Source organism: Oncorhynchus tshawytscha, linkage group LG12, assembly GCF_018296145.1.
Source record: "Oncorhynchus tshawytscha isolate Ot180627B linkage group LG12, Otsh_v2.0, whole genome shotgun sequence".
NCBI lineage: Eukaryota > Metazoa > Chordata > Actinopteri > Salmoniformes > Salmonidae > Oncorhynchus > Oncorhynchus tshawytscha.
Genome location: NC_056440.1, coordinates 72,815 through 95,000, shown reverse-complemented (window position 1 = coordinate 95,000; position 22,186 = coordinate 72,815). Strand labels below are relative to the sequence as shown.

Sequence of the window (22,186 nt, the reverse complement as noted above, 5' to 3'; positions counted from 1 at the left end):
GGAGAATAGAGAGAGAGAGAGAGGGGAATAGAGAGAGAGAGAGAGTGGAATAGAGAGAGAGAGAGAATAGAGAGAGAGAGAGAATAGAGAGAGAGAGAGAGAGAGAGAGAGAGAGAGGGGAATAGAGAGAGAGAGAGAGGGGAATAGAGAGAGAGAGAGAGAGAGAGAGGAATAGAGAGAGAGAGAGAGAGAGGAATAGAGAGAGAGAGGAATAGAGAGAGAGAGAGGAATAGAGAGAGAGAGAGAGAAATAGAGAGAGAGAAATAGAGAGAGAGAAATAGAGAGAGAGAAATAGAGAGAGGAATAGAGAGAGAGAGGAATAGAGAGAGAGAGAGGAATAGAGAGAGAGAGGAATAGAGAGAGAGAGAGAGAGAGGGAATAGAGAGAGAGGAATAGAGAGAGAGAGAGAGAGAGAGAGAGGAATAGAGAGAGAGAGAGGAATAGAGAGAGAGAGAGAGGAATAGAGAGAGAGAGAGGAATAGAGAGAGAGAGAGAGAGAGAGAGAGAGAGAGAGAGAGAGAGAGAGAGAGAGAGGGAATAGATAGAGAGAGAGAGAGAGGGGGGGAATAGAGAGAGAGGGGAATAGAGAGAGAGAGAGAGGGAATAGAGAGAGAGAGAGAGGGGAATAGAGAGAGAGAGAGAGAGGGGAATAGAGAGAGAGAGAGAGAGAGAGGGAATAGAGAGAGAGGGAATAGAGAGAGAGAGAGAGAGAGAGAGAGAGAGAGAGAGGGGAATAGAGAGAGAGAGAGAGAGGGGAATAGAGAGAGAGAGAGAGGGGAATAGAGAGAGAGAGAGGAATAGAGAGAGAGAGAGAGAGAGAGAGAGGAATAGAGAGAGAGAGAGAATAGAGAGAGAGAGAGAGAAATAGAGAGAGAGAGAGGAATAGAGAGAGAGAGGAATAGAGAGAGAGAGGAATAGAGAGAGAGAGGAATAGAGAGAGAGAGGAATAGAGAGAGAGAGAGAGAGAGAGAGAGAGAGAGAGGAATAAGAGGAATAGAGAGAGAGAGAGGAATAGAGAGAGAGAGAGAGGAATAGAGAGAGAGAGAATAGAGAGAGAGAGTAATAGAGAGAGAGAGAGAGAGAGAGAGAGAGAGAGAGGAATAGAGAGAGAGGAATAGAGAGAGAGAGAGAGAGAGAAATAGAGAGAGAGAGAGGAATAGAGAGAGAGAGAGAGAGAGAGAGAGAGAATAGAGAGAGAGAGAGAGAGAGAGAGAGAGAGGAATAGAGAGAGAGAGAGAGAATAGAGAGAGAGAGGAATAGAGGGAGAGAGAGAGAGGAATAGAGGGAGAGAGAGAGAGGAATAGAGGGAGAGAGAGAGAGGAATAGAGGGAGAGAGAGAGAGGAATAGAGGGAGAGAGAGAGAGGAATAGAGGGAGAGAGAGAGAGGAATAGAGAGAGAGAGAGGAATAGAGAGAGAGAGAGAGAGGAATAGAGAGAGAGAGAGAGAGAGGAATAGAGAGAGAGAGAGAGGAATAGAGAGAGGAATAGAGAGAGAGAGGAATAGAGAGAGAGAGAGAGAGAGAGAGAGAGAGAGAGAGAGAGAGAGAGAGAGAGAGAGAGAGAGAGGAATAGAGAGAGGGGAATAGAGAGAGAGAGAGAGAGAGAGAGAGAGAGAGAGAGAAATAGAGAGAGAGAGAATAGAGAGAGAGAGAGAGAGGGGAATAGAGAGAGAGAGAGGGGGAATAGAGGGAGAGAGAGAGGAATAGAGGGAGGGAGAGAGAGGAATAGAGGGAGAGAGAGAGAGGAATAGAGAGAGAGAGAGAGAGAGAGAATAGAGAGAGAGGAATAGAGAGAGAGAGAGAGAGAGAATAGAGAGAGGAATAGAGAGAGAGAGGAATAGAGAGAGAGAGAGGAATAGAGAGAGAGGAATATATATATATATAGAGAGAGAGAAATAGAGAGAGAGAGGAATAGAGAGAGAGGAATAGAGAGAGAGAGATTTTCAACAGCAAGTCAATGAAACAAAGGCATCAGAAAACAACTAACTTGTTGTTTTTTTTGTTTGAAGGGAAGACGAGAGGAGCATTTACCTTGCCTAAAGGAGCTCGGAATGTTTATCTGAATGAAACAGAAGATTTTAGAAATGTACTTGGTGAGTCTCGATGGGTTTGCAGAGGTGGTGGATATCCTTGGAGTAGAAAATACGGCTTTGCAGCTTCCATGTGGATTTACTGTTTCCTGTTTATTGACACCTGGCTCAAAGCTCTCCCATTCACTCATCATTCAGTGTCTTTCCTATCAATGTAATTATGATACATGCTATATACAATGCTGGACACCTACCCAGTTTGAAATGTAGGCCTGTACTACATGAAGTTTTTTGACGTTTAGTTTTAAATGGTAGTGGAACAGCCATGCCTCAATAGAGCTCCCTCACCCATCACAGCCCTGTGTGCCCTGTTGTGGAAGCTGCTGTAAGAAGTCTAGAAGATTGTAGATGTGTCTAACTGATTCTAGGTGTTTAGATCTGTCTAAATTATTCTAGATGTGTCTAAATGTTTCTACATTATTCTAGATGTGTCTAAATGTTTCTACATTATTCTAGTTGATTCTAGATAATTATAGATGATTCTAGGTGTCTAGATGATTCTAGATGATTTTCGGTGTCTAAATTATTCTAAATGAGTCTAGATGATTCTCCAAGCTGCCAGCTTCAGTAGAGCAAAGCCATAGCCTCAGGTTCATGTCCACGTCCACCTCTGCAAACAGAGATCTGGTGTTCTGCTCTCTAACTGCTGCCTCTCCTTCCTCTCTTTCCCAAACCACCTCCTCTCCCTCTTCTCTTTCCCAAACCACCTCCTCTCCCTCTTCTCTTCTCTTTCCCAAACCACCTCCTCTCCCTCTTCTCTTCTCTTTCCCAAACCACCTCCTCTCCCTCTTCTTCCCCTCTGCTGACTGACTCACACTGTGCAAAGGTTTCCTTAAGATGTTTCTGATTCCTCCCGGGGCTAGACATGTGATCATTCAGGAGCATGAGGCTTCTCCTCAGATGCTTGGTAAGTCAGCATCTCCTCCTTCACTACTCAAGGCTGGTGAAATGCATGACAATGAGCAGTATTGTTGAAATGAGATTTGATCAGATTCTAATTAATGGAGCATGCTACAGAACATGCATTTCTACATTCCTCAATCTAGACTCACTTTCTTTTCAAGAAAAATGTAGGACTATATAATAGCCAATCTCTCCCTCTCACTAAACCCCTGTCTTTATAGATAGTGCTGGTTAAATGGTTATTAATATACAATGATTGTACAAAACATTAAGAACACTAACTTTGTAGCAGACATCATGGCGCAATATGCTCCTACACATGCGACCGTTCGGTTGTCATATTGGCAGGTTCACTAGCAACAAACTATTTAGCTATCCTCTAGCCTAGTGTTTGACATGCAATGTGATCTCCTCGTAATGAACAGTGTCGACGAGTGTCCTATGAGAAGGCACTATGCCAGGCAAAATTGGGCATCATCAGCTCATTGTTATGGATGTATCAAAATTAATGTCAATAGAAAACGGCTTAAACAAACACAAGTTCAGCTACTTATTTTGTCTGCAGAGGTTGTGTTACCCGTAGCTAGTTGGTTAGCTATCTATCAAGCAAGGGATAAGAACGATGCCAGCGAGCATGGACACGGAACATGAACACCTGGGTCACGTCCATAAATATAGATCAAATCAAATGTATTTATAAAGCCCTTCTTACATCAGCTGATATCTCAAAGTGCTGTACAGAAACCCAGCCTAAAACCCCAAACAGCAAGCAATGTAGGTGTAGAAGCACGGTGGCTAGGAAAAACTCCCTAGAAAGGCCAGAACCTAGGAAGAAACCTAGAGAGGAACCAGGCTATGAGGGGTGGCCAGTCCTCTTCTGGCTGTGCCGGGTGGAGATTATAACAGAACATGGCCAAGATGTTCAAATGTTCATAAATGACCAGCATGGTTAAAAAATTATAATTACAGTAGTTGTTGAGGGTGCAGCAAGTCAGCACCTCAGGAGTAAATGTCAGTTGGCTTTTCATAGCCGATAATTAGGAGTATCTCTACCGCTCCTGCTGTCTCTAGAGTTGAAAACAGCAGGTCTGGGACAGGTAGCACATCCAGTGAACAGGTCAGGGTTCCATAGCCGCAGGCAGAACAGTTGAAACTGGAGCAGCAGCACGGCCAGGTGGACTGGAGACAGCAAGGAGTCATCATGCCAGGTAGACCTGAGGCATGGTCCTAGGGCTCAGGTCCTCCAAGAGAAAGAAAGAGAGAATTAGAGAGAGCATACAGGACACCTGTATTCACACAGGACACCGGATAAGACAGGAGAAGTACTCCAGATATAACAAACTGACCCTAGCCCCCGACACAAACGACTGCAGCATAAATACTGGAGGCTGAGACAGGAGGGGTCAGGAGACACTGTGGCCCCATCCAATGATACCCCCGGACAGGGCCAAACAGGAAGGATATAACCCCACCCACTTTGCCAAAGCACAGCCCCCACACCACTAGAGGGATATCTTCAACCACCAACTTACCATCCTGAGACAAGGCCGAGTATAGCCCACATAGAACGAATATAATGAACGACTGGGTCACGTCCATAAATATAGAACTAATGGAACGATTTGTCTTAAATATAGAACTAATGGAACGAACGACTAGCAACCAAAAGATGAGAACATGAATATCAACAAAATATCTTTATTTCTACCGATGTGTGCTATAGTATTGTTTTCTTTGGTAACTGTGGTGTAAGTGGGATAGACGCCTCTGTTCTGTACATGATCTTATTCTGTTTTTTACAGCATTCAACCAACATGATGCAAAGTGCATTTAATGTTAAAAAAAAATATTGAAATCAAAAACCGTGATAATTTTTAAAATAATAGAACCGAAACAGAACCGCCCACAAAAAGCACTAATCACTACCAGGCGCACAAGTTTAGGTGTGTCAAGAACTGCAAGCTGCAGGGTTTTTCACTCTCAACCGTTTCCTGTATATCAAGAATGGTCCACCACCCAAAGGACATCCAGCCAACTTGACACAACTGTGGGAAGCATTTGAGTCAACATGGGCCACCATCCCTGTGGAACACTTTCAACCCCATGTTGAGTCCCATGCCCAGATGAATTGAGGCAAAAGGGGGTGCAACTGACGGCAAAAGGGGGTGCAACTCCATGTTCCTAATGTTTTGTACACTTAGTGTAACCCTAATTCCCGGTGTCTCCTAACAATCTGTTTATTCCAGCGATCAAGAACCAGGTGACAGGCCGCTACATCCTGAATGGCCGAGGAGAGGAGGCTCGCTCCCGGAGCTTCATAGACCTGGGAGTGGAGTGGGATTACATTATAGAAGACGACGAAGAGACACTATACACTGATGGACCCCTACACGACGCTGTGGTCGTACTGGTAACTATCACACACACACGAAAGCACGCCATGGTTGTTCTGGTAAAGGTTATTTTACCCTCATTCGTCAAAATGGTGTTTGCCAAGCAACATGTTTAATTTGTTTCCGGTGATGTGCTGCCGGTTACCGTAGCGCCTTCATACAGTACCTGTAAGGTCCCTCAGTCGAGCAGTGACTTTCAAACACAGATTCAACCACAAAGACCAGGGAGGTTTTCCAATTCCTTGCAAAGAAAGGCTCCTATTGGTAGCTGGGTAAACAAAAAAGCAGACATTGAATATCCCTTTGAGCATGGTGAAGTTATTCATTACACTTTGGATGGTGTATCAATACAGCCAGTCACTACAAAGATATAAGCATCCTTCCTAACTCAGTTGCCAGAGAGGAAGATGACTTTAAAACAGTTGCAGAGTTTAATAGCTGTGATAGGAGGAAACTGAGGATGGATCAACAACATTATAGTTACTCCACAATGCTAACCTAAATGACAGTGAAAAGAGGGAAGCATGTACAGAATACAAATATTCCAAAACATGCATCCTGTTTGCAGTAAGGCACTAAAGTTCAACTGCCCAAAATTTGGCAAAGAAATTAACTTTATGTCCTGAATACAAAGTGTTATGTTTGGGCAAATCCAATACAACACATCACTGAGTACCACACTTCATATTTTCAAGCATGGTGGTGGCTGCATCATGTTGTGGGTATGCTTGTCATCGGCAAGGACTAGGGAGTTTTTTACTATGAAAAGAAACAGATTAGCGCTAAGCACAGACAAAAAAAATCCTAGAGGAAAACCTGGTTCAGTCTGCTTTCCAACACACACTGGGACACCTTTCAGCAGGACAATAACCTAAAACGCAAGGCCAAATATACCCTGGAGTTGCTTACCAAAATGACATTGAATGTTCCTCAGTGGGGTTTAAAAAAATCTAAGGCAGGACTTGAAAATGGCTGTCTAGCAATGATCAACAACCAACCTGACAGAGCTTGAAGAATCTTTAAAAGAATAATGTGCAAATATTCTACAATTAAGGTGTGCAAAGCTCTTAGAGACTTACCCAGAAAGCTGCAATCACTGCCAAAGGTGATTCTAACATGTATTGACTCAGGGGTGTGAATACTTATGTAAATTTGATATTTCAGTATTTCTTTCAATGAATGTGCAAGTTTATAAAAACACATTTTCGCTATGTCATTATGGGGTATTGTGTGTAGATAGGTGATACAATCAATTTTAACTCAGGCTGTAACACAACAAAATGTGTAATAAGTCAAGGGGTACGAATACAGTGGTTGCTACAGTAAAAGTTTTGCAATTATGCTGCGGGATTTGGAGGTCATTCGTGGTTTAGTATGGTACCCTGCATCACTGAGTCACTGCTCCAGACCAGCACAAGGGGGAGTTAGAGCACTGATTATGCTTTTGGGTCCCAAGGTGCTAATGTGTCTCTAACAGACAATGAATGGGCGACATAAATTATCTGACTGATAAGGATGAAGAAGGTGATTGAATTTAGAACAATAGTGTAAGAATTGCTATTCCTCTGTACTGCATGCACACACCCTGAAAAATACACTTATTTTTTTGTTTATACTTGTCAATATTACTTACTAAAACTGTTGTTACACTAAGGTTTTTACTCTAAGAGAAACTAAAATGTTCAAATATATTCCATGATATTCTAAAGATATATGTGTTGAATGAATGTAAGCAAGTGATGTCTGCTAAATAATCAAGTTTATGGTGCAGGTATATAGCGTCGGCACCTACATAAAGCTGATAAAGCTGAGTGACTCACCTCACCTACATAAAGCTGAGTGGCTCAGTCATATAGCACCTACATAAAGCTGAGTGACTCAGTCATCATATAGCCTCGGCACCTACATAAAGCTGAGCTGAGTGGCTGGCTCAGTCATATAGCCTCGGCACCTACATAAAGCTGAGTGACTCAGTCATAGCCTCGGCACCTAGAAGCTGAGTCATATAGCCTACATGAAGCTGAGTGACTCAGTCATATAGCGTCGGCACCTACATGAAGCTGAGTGACTCAGTCATATAGCCTCATGAAGCTGACTCAGTCATATAGCACCTAATGAAGCTGAGTGACTCAGTCATATAGCCTACATGAAGCTGAGTACTCAGTCATATAGCGTCGGCACCTACATAAAGCTGAGTGACTCAGTCATATAGCCTCTGTACCTACATAAAGCTGAGTGACTCAGTCATATAGCCTCTGTACCTACATAAAGCTGAGTGACTCAGTCATATAGCCTCTGTACCTACATAAAGCTGAGTGACTCAGTCATATAGCCTCGACACCTACATAAAGCTGAGTGACTCAGTCATAGAGCCTCGACACCTACATAAAGCTGTGACTCAGTCATTCATGGCTTTAGATCAAAATAAATAAGTGCCAACATTCTTTCTGATAGTTTTATAATACAGAAATGTTTTGGTTGTCCTGACCTGGACAACATGTATTATCATAGTCCATTATGGGCTATTAGCAGGACAATAGACTCTTGCCAACACCTCTCTGAATTTTGATACTTTGTGCAAGGCAATTGATCAGCATTAAACATTTTCCTGAGTGGCACAGCGGTCTAAGACACTGCATCGCAATGCAAACTGCATTGCTGCAGATGCTGGTTCAATACCCATACCGTCCACGACAGGGAGAGCCATGAGGCGAAGGTGGACCCTTGGTTTCTCTCCCTCTATAAACATAAATAAATAATTCTAAATAACAAACGGTCTTTATTTAGAATGTCTCACCCCATGTTCAAGAATGGCCTTTTTCTTGCTCACTTTAGGTTATTTGAAAACGAAATCATCTCCAAAATAGAGCGATTATTATTATTACATTTAGAATTACATTTGAAGTCGGAAGTTTACATACACTTAGGTTGTAGTCATTAAAACTCATTTTTCAACCACTCCACAAATTTCTTGTTAACAAAATGTAGTTTGTTCCAGTCAGGTTACTTTGTGCATGACACAAGTAATTTTTCCAACAATTGTTTACAGACAGATTATTTCACTTATAATTCACTGTATAACAATTCCAGTGGGTCAGAAGTGTACATACACTAAGTTGACAGTGCCTTTAAACAGCTTGGAAAATTCCAGAAAATTGTCATGGCTTTAGAAGCTTCTGATGCTAATTGTCATAATTTGAGTCAATTGGAGGTGAACCTGTGGATGCATTTCAAGGCCTACCTTCAAACTCAGTGCCTTTTTGCTTGACATCATGGATAAATCAAAAGTTATCAGCCAAAGTCTGGTTCATCCTTGGGAGCAATTTCCAAATGCTTGAAGGTACCACGTTCATCTATACAAACAATAGTACGCAAGTATAAACACTATGGGACCACGCAGCCGTCATACCGCTCAGGAAGGAGACGCGTTTTGTCTCCTAGAGTTGAATGTGCTTTGGTGCGAAAAGTACAAATCAATCCCAGAACAACAGCAAAGGACCTTGTGAAGATGCTGGAGGAAACAGGTACAAAAGTATCTATATCCACAGTAAAACGAGTCCTATAATCGACAACCTGAAAGGCCGCTCAGCAAGGAAGAAGCCACTGCTCCAAAACCGCCATCAAAAAGCCAGACTACGGTTTACAGCTGCACATGTGTAACGTTCAATGAGTGAATAGGTGTGGAGTCAGGCGCAGAGAGCAAAAGGATGCGGGAAAAAACACACTTTAATGTCCAGGGAAAAATAACATGAACAAAACTGGTAACAAAATAAGAAAATAAAGGACAGCGAGAAACCCGAAATATAAACATAAATAACACAATACAGACGAACAAGCCCGCACAAACAGAAGCGGGCTGAACAAACTTAAATAACCCCACCCAAACAAGAAACAGGGATACCAATTAGACAAAACTAAACGAACACAGAACAAAGGATCGGTGGCAGCTAGTAGACCGGCGACGACAACCGCCGAGCGCCACCCGAACAAGAAGGGGAGCCACCTTCGGTAAAATTTGTGACAACATGGGGACAAATTTAGTACTTTTTGGAGAAATGTCCTCTGTTCTGATGAAACAAAAATAGAACTGTTTGGTCATAATGACCATCATTATGTTTGGAGGAAAAAGGGGGAGGCTTGCAAGCCGAAGATCACCATCCCAACCATGAAGCACGGGGTGGCAGCATCATGTTGTGGGGGTGCTTTGCTGCAGGAGGGTCTGGTGCACTTTACAAAATAGATGGCATCATGAAAAAGAAAAATTGTTATTTTTTTATTTGACCTTTTATTTAACTAGGCAAGTCAGTTAAGAACAAATTCTTATTTTCAATGACAGCCTAGGAACAGTGGGTTAACTGCCTGTTCAGGGGCAGAATGACAGATTTGTACCTTGTCAGCTCAGGGATTGGAACTTGCAACCTTGCGGTTGCTAGTCCACCGCTCTAACCACTAGGCTACACTGCCACCCCATATATCGAAGCATCATCTGAAGACCTCAGTCAGGAAGTTAAAGCTTGGTCGCAAATGGGTCTTCCAAATGGACAATGACCCCAAGCATACTTCAAATGTTATGGCAAAATGGTTTAAGGACAACAAAGTCAAGGTATTGGAGGGGCCATCACAAAGCCCTGACCTCAATCCTATAGAAAATTTGTGGGCAGAACTGAATTACACCAGCTCTGTCAGGAGGAATGGGCCAAAATTCAACAAACTTATTGTGGGAAGCTTATGGAAGGCTACCCAAAACGTTTGACTCAAGTTAAACAATTTATAGGCAATGCTACCAAATACTAACTGAGTGTATGTAAACTTCTGACCCACTGGGAATGTGATGAAAAATTAAAGCTGAAATAAATAATTCTCTCTACTATTATTCTGAAATTTCACGTTCTTAAAATAAAGTGGTGATCCTATCTGACGTAAGACAGGGGATTTTTACTAGGATTATATATCAGGAATTGTGAAAAACTGAGTTTAAATGTATTTGGCTAAGGTGTATGTAAACATCTGACTTCAACGGTATATACAGTCATGGCCAAAGGTTTGAGAATGACACAAATATACATTTTCACAAAGTCTGCTACTTCAGTGTCTTTAGATATTTTTGTCAGATGTTACTATGGAATACTGAAGTATAATTATAAGCATTTCATAAGTGTCAAAGGCTTTTATTGACAATTACATGAAGTTGATGCAAAGAGTCAATATTGGCAGTGTGACCCTTCTTTTTCAAGACCTCTGCAATCCACTCTGGTATGCTGTCAATTAACTTCTGGGTCACATTCTGACTGATGCTTCTGATGCTTACTGTTGGCATGACACAGGACTGATAGTAGCTGTTGCATTAAAAAACAGAACACTCAAAACATGAGCACAATGGCAGCTCTTCCTTTAAAGAACTCCAGGCCTCAAGAGGGCAGATAACCCAAAAACACAGGTGGAACTAAAAAATTGAGCCAGGATTTCTGGAGGAGTTACTTTTACATGCGCACCTGGCAGATAAGCATGGGTATAAAATGTTTGGGCTTAGCTTTGCTTGGGTTCTCAACATACGAACAGCTCATTGTTCAACCGTAAAGACGCAACTGGTATGTAATGTTTGGAATTATTTATTATGTTGCATCCAGTGCTTAGCACAATTTACATGTTTAACTCTGGTAGGAGTGGTGACTTCTTTTTTTGTGGATATTTTCTGACTGCGGAAGTAATTGCTTGAAGTGCTAGATTAAATTGTTTAAATGTTTACTTTATTCAAAGCCAGTTTATTGTGTAAAATAATGCATGTTTATTCTGTGTTCAAGGTTATCAACCTATTCCTATTCCCTATTCCTCTGTCATTCAACTACTCTATTCAACAAATCAACTGTTTCAACATATTCAACAAATGGCATTAAAACACTAAAAAGGAATTGAGTTGTCCCTTTGCATCCTTCATGTGTTGAGCAAGCCGTTTTTAAGTTTGGGCAGAGCTGAAATAATTATAACACCTAGACAACTTGACAGTAGCGCTCACCTTGTCTTCTCCGGACAAGCTTTTATTCCGGATGCCCCAAACAATCGGTAAGGGGATTCATCAGAGAAAATGACATTTACCCCAGTCCTCACCAGTCCAATCTCTGTACCTTTTGCAGATAGTCTGTCCCTGATGTTTTTCCTGGAGAGAAGTGGCTTCTTTGCTGCCCTTCTTGACACCAGGCCATCCTGCAAAATCTTTGCCTCACTGTGCGTGCAGATGCACTCACAACTGCCTGCTGCCATTCCTGAGCAAGCTCTGTACTGGTGGTGCACCGATCCCGCAGCTGAATTAACTTTAGGAGACGGTCCTGGCGCTTGCTAGACTTTCTTGGGCACCCTGAAGCCTTCTTCACAACAATTGAACCGCTCTCCTTGAAGTTCTTGATGATCTGATAAATGGTTGATTTAGGTGCAATCTTACTGGCAGCAATATCCTTGCCTGTGAAGCCATTTTTGTGCAAAGCAATGATGACTGCACGTGTTTCCTTGCAGGTAACCATGGTTGACAGAGGAAGAACAATGATTCCAAGCACCACCCTCCTTTTGAAGCTTCCAGTCTGTTATTTGAATTCAATCAGCATGACAGAGTGATCTCCAGCCTTGTCCTTGTCAAGCACTGACATGATGGCAGCTGGTCCTTTTGTGGCAGGGCTGAAATGCACTGGAAATGATTTTGGGGATTCAGTTCATTTGCATGGCAAATAGGGACTTTGCAATTAATTGCAATTCATCTGATCACTCTACATAAAATTCTGGAGTATATGCAAATTGCCATCATACAAACTGAGGCAGCAGACTTTGTGAAAATTAATATTTGTATCATTCTCAACTTTTGGCCACGACTGTGTGTGTGTATATACAGTGCATTGCGAAAGTATTCGGCCCCCTTGAACTTTGCGACCTTTTGCCACATTTCAGGCTTCAAACATAAAGATATAAAACTGTATTTTTTTGTGAAGAATCAACAACAAGTGGGACACAATCATGACGTGGAACGACATTTATTGGATATTTCAAACTTTTTTAACAAATCAAAACTGAAAAATTGGGCGTGCAAAATTATTCAGCCCCTTTACTTTCAGTGCAGCAAACTCTCTCCAGAAGTTCAGTGAGGATCTCTGAATGATCCAATGTTGACCTAAATGATTAATGATGATAAATACAATCCACCTGTGTGTAATCAAGTCTCCGTATAAATGCACCTGCACTGTAATAGTCTCAGAGGTCCGTTAAAAGCGCAGAGAGCATCATGAAGAACAAGGAACACACCAGGCAGGTCCGAGATACTGTTGTGAAGAAGTTTAAAGCCGGATTTGGATACAAAAAGATTTCCCAAGCTTTAAACATCCCAAGGAGCACTGTGCAAGCGATAATATTGAAATGGAAGGAGTATCAGACCACTGCAAATCTACCAAGATCTGGCCGTCCCTCTAAACTTTCAGCTCATACAAGGAGAAGACTGATCAGAGATGCAGCCAAGAGGCCCATGATCACTCTGGATGAACTGCAGAGATCTACAGCTGAGGTGGGAGACTCTGTCCATAGGACAACAATCAGTCGTATATTGCACAAATCTGGCCTTTATGGCAGAGTGGCAAGAAGAAAGCCATTTCTTAAAGATATCCATAAAAAGTGTTGTTTAAAGTTTGCCACAAGCCACCTGGGAGACACACCAAACATGTGGAAGAAGGTGCTCTGGTCAGATGAAACCAAAATTGAACTTTTTGGCAACAATGCAAAACGTTATGTTTGGCGTAAAAGCAACACAGCACATCACCCTGAACACAACATCCCCACTGTCAAACATGGTGGTGGCAGCATCATGGTTTGGGCCTGCTTTTCTTCAGCAGGGACAGGGAAGATGGTTCAAATTGATGGGAAGATGGATGGGGCCAAATACAGGACCATTCTGGAAGAGAACCTGATGGAGTCTGCAAAAGACCTGAGACTGGGACGGAGATTTGTCTTCCAACAAGACAATGATCCAAAACATAAAGCAAAATCTACAATGGAATGGTTCAAAAATAAACATATCCAGATGTTAGAATGGCCAAGTCAAAGTCCAGACCTGAATCCAATCGAATCTGTGGAAAGAACTGAAAACTGCTGTTCACAAATGCTCTCCATCCAACCTCGCTGAGCTCGAGCTGTTTTGCAAGGAGGAATGGGAAAAAATTTCAGTCTCTCGATGTGCAAAACTGATAGACATACCCCAAGCGACTTACAGCTGTAATCGCAGCAAAAGGTGGCGCTACAAAGTATTAACTTAAGGGGGCTGAATAATTTTGCACGCCCAATTTTTCAGTTTTTGATTTGTTAAAAAAGTTTAATATCCAATAAATGTCGTTCCACTTCATGATTGTGTCCCACTTGTTGTTTCTTCACAAAAAAAAATTATCTTTATGTTTGAAGCCTGAAATGTGGCAAAAGGTCGTAAAGTTCAAGGGGGCCGAATACTTTCGCAAGGCACTGTGTGTGTGTGTGTGTGTGTGTGTATATATATATATATATATATATATATATATATATATATGACAACAAATTCTTATTTGCATTGACGGCCTAGGAACAGAAGGTTAACTTCCTGGTTCAGTGGCAGAACAACAGATTGTTACCTTGTCAGCTCAGGTATTCGCTACCTGCTGCCCCATATAAAATCCCACTTAGATACTCTCACAGATCAGATTTGCCCTAATGAAAACCCTAGGTGACATGAGTCTCACTAGTGGTGAGTAATGTGATGTAGGTCTGATTTATTTGAAGAGCATATTGAAGTTAGAATCAATAGGATTTGAAGCAATAGCTGTGGTCAACTATTTCAGCACCGTTTCATGCTGCTCTGAGACAAGCATGGGGACTGGTCTTGATAAATCAATTAGATTTTTATTTTCACTGAATCTCCATTTGAGTATTGGTTAGACTACAATTAGGGTGTGGAAATGTTATGCTCTTAGTACTGTAGCCTACTCCCGACCATTACGTTGCACAGCGCCATTTTTTTCCGTTCCATCCTAACAGAAACGCTGAGGGTTTTGTTTTTTGTTTTTCTTGGAATAGGAACACCATAATAGTAATCAAATTAGTTAAGCTACATTTCTTAAAATCAATCCCATATACTATATTCTTACAAAAAAGGTTTTAAATTCTCTAGTGCAGTCAGTATTGTAGGCTATCAAATGCTTCTCAAAGATGCCCTCTGGTGGTCAAACTAGCACAAACTAGCATTAATGGCTGACATCGTGCCATAGAGGTCTGCGTGTGCTGCAGTATGATGCAACTTTTAAAGGAAGAACCACTATCCTTTCTGAAGGCGCCGTATATAATTCCTGTAAGACAAAAATATTTTTGGAACAGTAATTGGTGACGTCTCTCAAATAGCTTTTTCCCCAAAATGGGGATATTTGGGGGAGCCACTCTCGAAGAAAAAAGTTACAGAACAAAATGGTACATTTCTCCTGTTGGAGAGGATGTGTTGTCTTAAAGCCTGTTGGAGAGGATGTGTTGTCTTAAAGCCTGTTGGAGAGGATGTGTTGTCTTAAAGCCTGTTGGAGAGGATGTGTTGTCTTAAAGCCTGTTGGAGAGGATGTGTTGTCTTAAAGCCTGTTGGAGAGGATGTGTTGTCTTAAAGCCTGTTGGAGAGGATGTGTTGTCTCACAGCCTGTCGGAGAGGATGTGTTGTCTCACAGCCTGTCAGAGAGGATGTGTTGTCTCACAGCCTGTCAGAGAGGATGTCTTGTCTCACAGCCTGTCAGAGAGGATGTCTTGTCTCACAGCCTGTCAGAGAGGATGTCTTGTCTCACAGCCTGTCAGAGAGGATGTCTTGTGTCAGAGGACGTGTCGTCTCCGCCTGTTATAGAGGAATGCCCAGCACCAAGGAGATTCTCCCTCTCCCATTTCCATCACCTGGTACTCAGGGCACTATTGTTCCTCCATCAGGTCCTAATAGTGTGGTACTCAGGGCCCTATTGTCCCTCCATCACGTCCTAATGGCCTGGTACTCAGGGCCCTATTGTCCCTCTAACCACTGACATCAATGCAAATGAAATGGAAAATCACATTATTAGAAATGGAAAATCACAGTATCTTACTTTTTAAACTCGCCTCACAATTTCAAGAAAGAAATTCAACAGGTTGAAACTGAGTGTTAAACATGGTCTTTGTGGATGTTGTTTCAAAGCCAAACACAATGAAATGGACAGTGCTTTCTAAGGTGATGAATTCAAACACCCATACACATTTTAGAGCTTATGCTTATGAGCCCAAGTCATAAAAAATGAATTCAAATGATTGTGCCGTTATATAATACATAGCCTACTGCATATTACACATGACAAAAACAATCATTAAAAAATACTGATTTAAGATGTCTTTGCTAGATAAATTGGTCTAAACCAGTGGTTCCCAAACTTTGTATAGTCCCGTACCCCTTCAAACATTCAACCTCCAGCTGTGTATCCCTTCTAGTACCAGGTTCAGTGCACCCTCAAATGTTTTTTTTGCCATCATTGTAAGCCTGCCACACACACTATACAATACATTTATTAAACATAAGAATGAGTGTGAGGTTTTGTCACAACCCGGCTCGTGGGAAGTGACAGAGCAGGGACCAGGGCACAAATAATAATAATTAATAATTTTGCTGAGTGAACCCTTACTCACCTCATTTTGTTATAGCATCTTTGGTCTGACAGACGATTACGTGAAACCCAGAATGCAATTGTATATCAATAAACATGGCTCCAGACATAGCTGGAATTAGCTTAGCTCATGATAATCAGTTCAACCTTCAAAAAAGTATTTTACGCACATATGTGCCCATTAAAATACATGAAAGAATCTGAATTTATGATTTATCACCGGAACTTGAAAACATGTGAATAAAACCGTAAATATAGCAATAATTACCACAAGTTTCTGATAGTGATTTATTGATTCAAATGGCGCGTGCAGGCAGTCAATCCCGTAACCTCTCACTCCCACTCTGAGCCATTCAGTGTTGTTTATGTCTGTAGCTAGTGAGCTAAGCTGTAGCATTAGCAATGTCTTTCAAAAGGAGACAACTCACAAATGCGGAAATTCTGGAGATTTTAAAACATTCTGACAATGAGTCTGAAAGTCAGGAATCAGATTCTGACAGTGACAGTGAGGAGCTTCCCCCCAACCTTGTAGCCATTGAGAACCCTGAGTCTGAGGACTCCTTGTCCACTGACAAAGTTCCAGGTCCCTTTGAAGATGCTGGTGATGATGGAGGCAGACCGATAGTGGATGAAGTACAGGAGTTCTGTGGTAGCTGGAAGGCCGCCAGCCATTTCACCCCTCCTGGCCCTGCTGTTTGCTTTAATGAGTCCCAGTCTGGAGTGCAACGCCCCTTGCCATTTCCCTCTGAGGCAGAGTGCTTCAAGTTGTTTCTGACAGAGGAGCTGGTGGGAGACATAGCAGAGACCAATTACTATGCCTTGGGGCTACAGGAGAAGAGAGAGCCAGGAGTGGGGGAGACAACCACAACTAGTGAAATGTATACCTTCCTGGTGATAGTCCTTCTCATAGAGATGGTAAAGAACTCCCTAAGAGAGGATCTGTGCTCCAGTATTATGTTTGCAACTCCCTTCTTTGCCACCCTCTTTTCCCAAGACTGCTTCCTAGTTCTGCTGCGATGACTGCATTTCATCAACAATGCTACTGCCATCCTAAATGACCCGTTATACAAAATAAGAAATGTCAACAGCTGGCAGTAAAGTGGCATGAAAAACGAGACATCCATGTCCTCTCCATGTCCATACAGCAACCATGTTGGCCAGAGGGAAGGTGGACCACCTGACGGGAGAGAGAAATCAAACCAGACTGCGTGCTTGACTATAACCTCAAGATGGAGGCAGTGGATAAGGCGGTAATGATAAACAGCTTTGTTGAATGCTCTCAGAAAACGACCTAGTGGTATAAGATATTTTCTTCTCTGATCAACGCAGCCCTCAAAGGCAACATAGTTCACCGGCAACTAACAGGTGAGATGACTACTGAACAATGGATTTTATTGTAATTGGATGTACAGTTCACATGTAAATCATATACAGAAACTATTAATGCAATAAGACACTTACTTTGATAGAAACACAGCCTAGATTTGAACCAGGATGTCTGTAGTGACACCTCCAATTAGTATTGTTTTATAGAGCTAATAGAAGAATGTAGCTAGCTACATACGCACGATTGAATATAACACCATAAAGGTTATGAAATGAGTAACGTTACCACCCGTGTCTGTGGTTATAAGGAATATACACAAATATATTATGCTTCGTACATACAATGAGCTGCAGTAGAAATGTTTTAAGACAACATACAGAGACTTTTATAATGTGATAAGGCACTTACTTTGATAGAAACGCAGTCTGGATTTGAACCTGGGTGTCTGTAGTGACGCCTCTAGCACTGAGATGCTGTGCCTTGTACCGCTGCGCCACTTGGGAGTAATAAGGCCAGGGTAGCTTCAAAATCCAACACATGCTAATACTTCTCTGACGCAATTAGCATTGTTTTACAGAGCTAATAGAAGAATGTAGCTAGCTACCTAAGCATTGAGTATAACACCATAAAGGTTATGAAATGAGTAACGTTACCTTGCGTGTCCGCGGTTATAAAGAATATACACAAATATTATGCTACAGTAGAAACGTCATAACATGACATGCAGAAACTATTATAACGTAATAAGGCACTTTGATAGACACGCACACATTTCCAAAGTTATTATTGGTAACGAAGACCCCTATGACTGCGATGCAGGCAACCGACAAGAAATGTGAACACGTGTGTGCAGGACGGGAGATTTTTTTTATTTCACCTTTATTTAACCAGGTAGGCTAGTTGAGAACAAGTTCTCATTTACAACTGCGACCTGGCCATGATAAAGCATAGCAATTCGACACACAACAACAGAGTTACACATGGGAAAAAAAAGTCAATAATACAGTAGAACAAAAGAAAACAAAGTCTATATACAGTTAGTGCAAATGAGGTAAGATAAGGGAGGTAAGGCAATAAATAGGCCATGGTGGCGATCTAATTACAATATAGCAATTAAACACTGGAATGGTAGAAGTGCAGAAGATGAATGTTCAAGTAGAGATAATGGGGTGCAAAGGAGCAAGATAAATAAATAAATACCAGTATGGGGATGAGGTAGGTAGATGGATGGGCTGTTTACAGATGGGCTATGTGCAGTGATCTGTAAGCACCAGCTGTCAGAGCAGCTCAAAGCTAGTGGGGGGAGATATGAGTCTCCAGCTTCAGATTTTTGCAGTTCGTTCCAGTCATTGGCAGCAGAGAACTGGAAGGAAAGATGACAAAGGAGGAATTTGCATTGGGGGTGACCAGTGAGATATAACTGTTGGAGCGCGTGCTATGAGTGGGTGCTGGTATGGTGACCAGTGAGCTGAGATAAGGCAGGGCTTTACCTTGCAGAGACTTGTAGATAACCTGTAGCCAGTGGGTTTGGTGACGAATATGACGCGAGGGCCAACCAACGAGAGCGTACAGGTCGCAATGGTGGGTAGTGTATGGGGCTTTGGTGACAAAATGGATGGCACTGTGATAGACTGCATCCAGTTTGTCGAGTAGAGTGTTGGAGGCTATTTTATAGATGACATCACTGAAGTCCCATACACTACCCACCATTGCGACCTGTACGCAAGCATTTCTCAACAGCTGGCCATGCCTTCCGCCTGGCTACTCCAACCTCAGCCAACAGCTCCGCCCCCCCCCCGCAGCTACTCGCCCAAGCCTCTCCAGGTTCTCCTTTACCCAAATCCAGATAGCAGATGTTCTGATAGAGCTGCAAAACCTGGACCCGTACAAATCAGCTGGCTTGACAATCTGGACACTATTTCTGAAACTATCCGCCGCCATTGTCGCAACCCCTATTACCAGCCTGTTCAACCTCTCTTTCATATCGTCTGAGATCCCCAAGGATTGGAAAGCTGCCGGGGTCATCCCCCTCTTCAAAGGGGGAGACACCCTGGACCCAAACTGTTACAGACCTATATCCATCCTGCCCTGCCTATCTAAGGTCTTCGAAAGCCAAGTCAACAAACAGGTCACTGACCATCTCGAATCCCACCGTACCTTCTCCGCTGTGCAATCTGGTTTCCGAGCCGGTCACGGGTGCACCTCAGCCACGCTCAAGGTACTAAACGATATCATAACCGCCATTGATAAAAGACAGTACTGTGCAGCCGTCTTCATCGACCTTGCCAAGGCTTTCGACTCTGTCAATCACCATATTCTTATCGGCAGACTCAGTAGCCTCGGTTTTTCGGATGACTGCCTTGCCTGGTTCACCAATTACTTTGCAGACAGAGTTCAGTGTGTCAAATCGGAGGGCATGCTGTCCGGTCCTGGCAGTCTCTATGGGGGCAGTCTCTATGGGGGTGCCACAGGGTTCAATTCTCGGGCCGACTCTTTTCTCTGTATATATCAATGATGTTGCTCTTGCTGCGGGCAATTCCCTGATCCACCTCTACGCAGACGACACCATTCTATATACTTCCGGCCCATCCTTGGACACTGTGCTATCTAACCTCCAAACGAGCTTCAATGCCATACAACACTCCTTCCGTGGCCTCCAACTGCTCTTAAACGCTAGTAAAACCAAATGCATGCTTTTCAACCGTTCGCTGCCTGCACCCGCACGCCTGACCAGCATCACCACCCTGGATGGTTCCGACCTTGAATATGCGGACATCTATAAGTACCTAGGTGTCTGGCTAGACTGTAAACTCTCCTTCCAGACTCATATCAAACATCTCCAATCGAAAATCAAATCAAGAATCGGCTTTCTATTCCGCAACAAAGCCTCCTTCACTCACGCCGCCAAACTTACCCTAGTAAAACTGACTATCCTACCGATCCTTGACTTCGGCGATGTCGTCTACAAAATTGCTTCCAACACTCTACTCAGCAAACTGGATGCAGTTTATCACAGTGCCATCCGTTTTGTCACTAAAGCACCTTATACCACCCACCACTGCGACTTGTATGCTCTAGTCGGCTGGCCCTCGCTACATATTCGTTGCCAGACCCACTGGCTCCAGGTCATCTACAAGTCCATGCTAGGTAAAGCTCCACCTTATCTCAGTTCACTGGTCACGATGGCAACACCCATCCGTAGCACGCGCTCCAGCAGGTGTATCTCACTGATCATCCCTAAAGCCAACACCTCATTTGGCCGCCTTTCGTTCCAGTTCTCTGCTGCCTGTGACTGGAACGAATTGCAAAAATCGCTGAAGTTGGAGACTTATCTCCCTCACCAACTTCAAACATCTGCTATCTGAGCAGTTAACCGATCGCTGCAGCTGTACATAGTCTATCGGTAAATAGCCCACCCATTTTTACCTATCTCATCCCCATACTGTTTTTATTTATTTACTTTTCTGCTCTTTTGCACACCAATATCTCTACCTGTACATGACCATCTGATAATTTATCACTCCAGTGTTATTAATCTGCAAAATTGTAATTATTCGCCTACCTCCTCATGCCTTTTGCACACAATGTATATAGACTCCCCTTTTTTTTCCTACTGTGTTATTGACTTGTTAATTGTTTACTCCATGTGTAACTCTGTTGTCTGTTCACACTGCTATGCTTTATCTTGGCCAGGTCGCAGTTGCAAATGAGAACTTGTTCTCAACTAGCCTACCTGGTTAAATAAAGGTGAAATAAAAATAAAAAATCGGTAGGATGGTCAGTTTTACTAGGGTATGTTTGGCAGCATGAGTGAAGGATGCTTTTTTGCGATATAGGTAGCCAATTCTAGATTTAATTTTGGATAGGAGATGCTTAATGTGAGTCTGGAAGGAGAGTTTACAGTCTAACTAGACACCTAGGTAGTTGTCCACGTATTCTAAGTCAGAGCCGTCCAGAGTAGTGATGCTGGACGGGCGAGCAGGTGCGGACAGTGATCGGTTGAATAGCATGGATTTAGGTTTACTTGCGTCTAAGAGCGGTTGGAGGCCACGGAATGAGAGTTGTATGGCATTGAAGCTCGTCTGGAGGTTAGTTAACAGTGTCCAACGAGGGGCCAGAAGTATACAGAATGGTGCCGTGTGTGAGAGGAGCAAATGTCTGGAGACTTGAACTGCACAAACAATTTGGAAGTGCTTGGGGAATTTTGTCTGGGTCAGAAATGTCAAAAAAATGTATTGGTCCGCAAAAGTAAAAATGACTACTTTAATGTGAATGAATGAGGCGGAACACACCTCCACTCAAACTGTTCATAGAAAATAAAAAACTTGTTAGAAAATAATTAGAAATTGACAAGTTGAAAAGAGGTTCTAAATAAAAACAGGCTGCGTGCCTTGGTTTGAGGGCAGCGTGGATTAAACGTACTGTTGAGTAACAATCACATTCTGGAATGGAGAGAACGTTCTAACATCACGTGCATTAAACTCACGCTGGGGCTAGAGATATTTGGAACTCACACATGAAAAGGTTCAATTCAATTTTCACAACCACTTTGATGCAATTTCGATGAGGCTCTCTTGTTCAGATGTCGGGATAACGAATCCAGTTTGTCATCCGTTTCGGGAAAGTAAATCAAATCAAATTTATTTATATAGCCCTTCGTACATCAGCTGATATCTCAAAGTGCTGTACAGAAACCCAGCCTAAAACCCCAAACAGCAAGCCATGCAGGTGTAGAAGCACGGTGGCTAGGAAACTCCCTAGAAAGGCCAAAACCTAGGAAGAAACCTAGAGAGGAACCAGGCTATGTGGGGTGGCCAGTCCT

The 22,186-nt window shown here is 42.6% G+C and overlaps 1 protein-coding gene across 1 annotated transcript in view; it reads left to right on the top strand.

The window, feature by feature from the left end:
• Positions 1 to 22,186, top strand: part of adamts3 (ADAM metallopeptidase with thrombospondin type 1 motif, 3) — a 146,390-nt gene that overhangs the window by 105,126 nt on the left and 19,078 nt on the right. Inside the window, exons 16-18 of the mRNA XM_042331164.1 lie at positions 2,009 to 2,092; positions 2,916 to 2,996; positions 5,239 to 5,402. Of these exons, the coding sequence (XP_042187098.1) occupies positions 2,009 to 2,092; positions 2,916 to 2,996; positions 5,239 to 5,402 (329 nt within the window). The remainder of the gene's footprint in view (positions 1 to 2,008; positions 2,093 to 2,915; positions 2,997 to 5,238; positions 5,403 to 22,186) is intronic.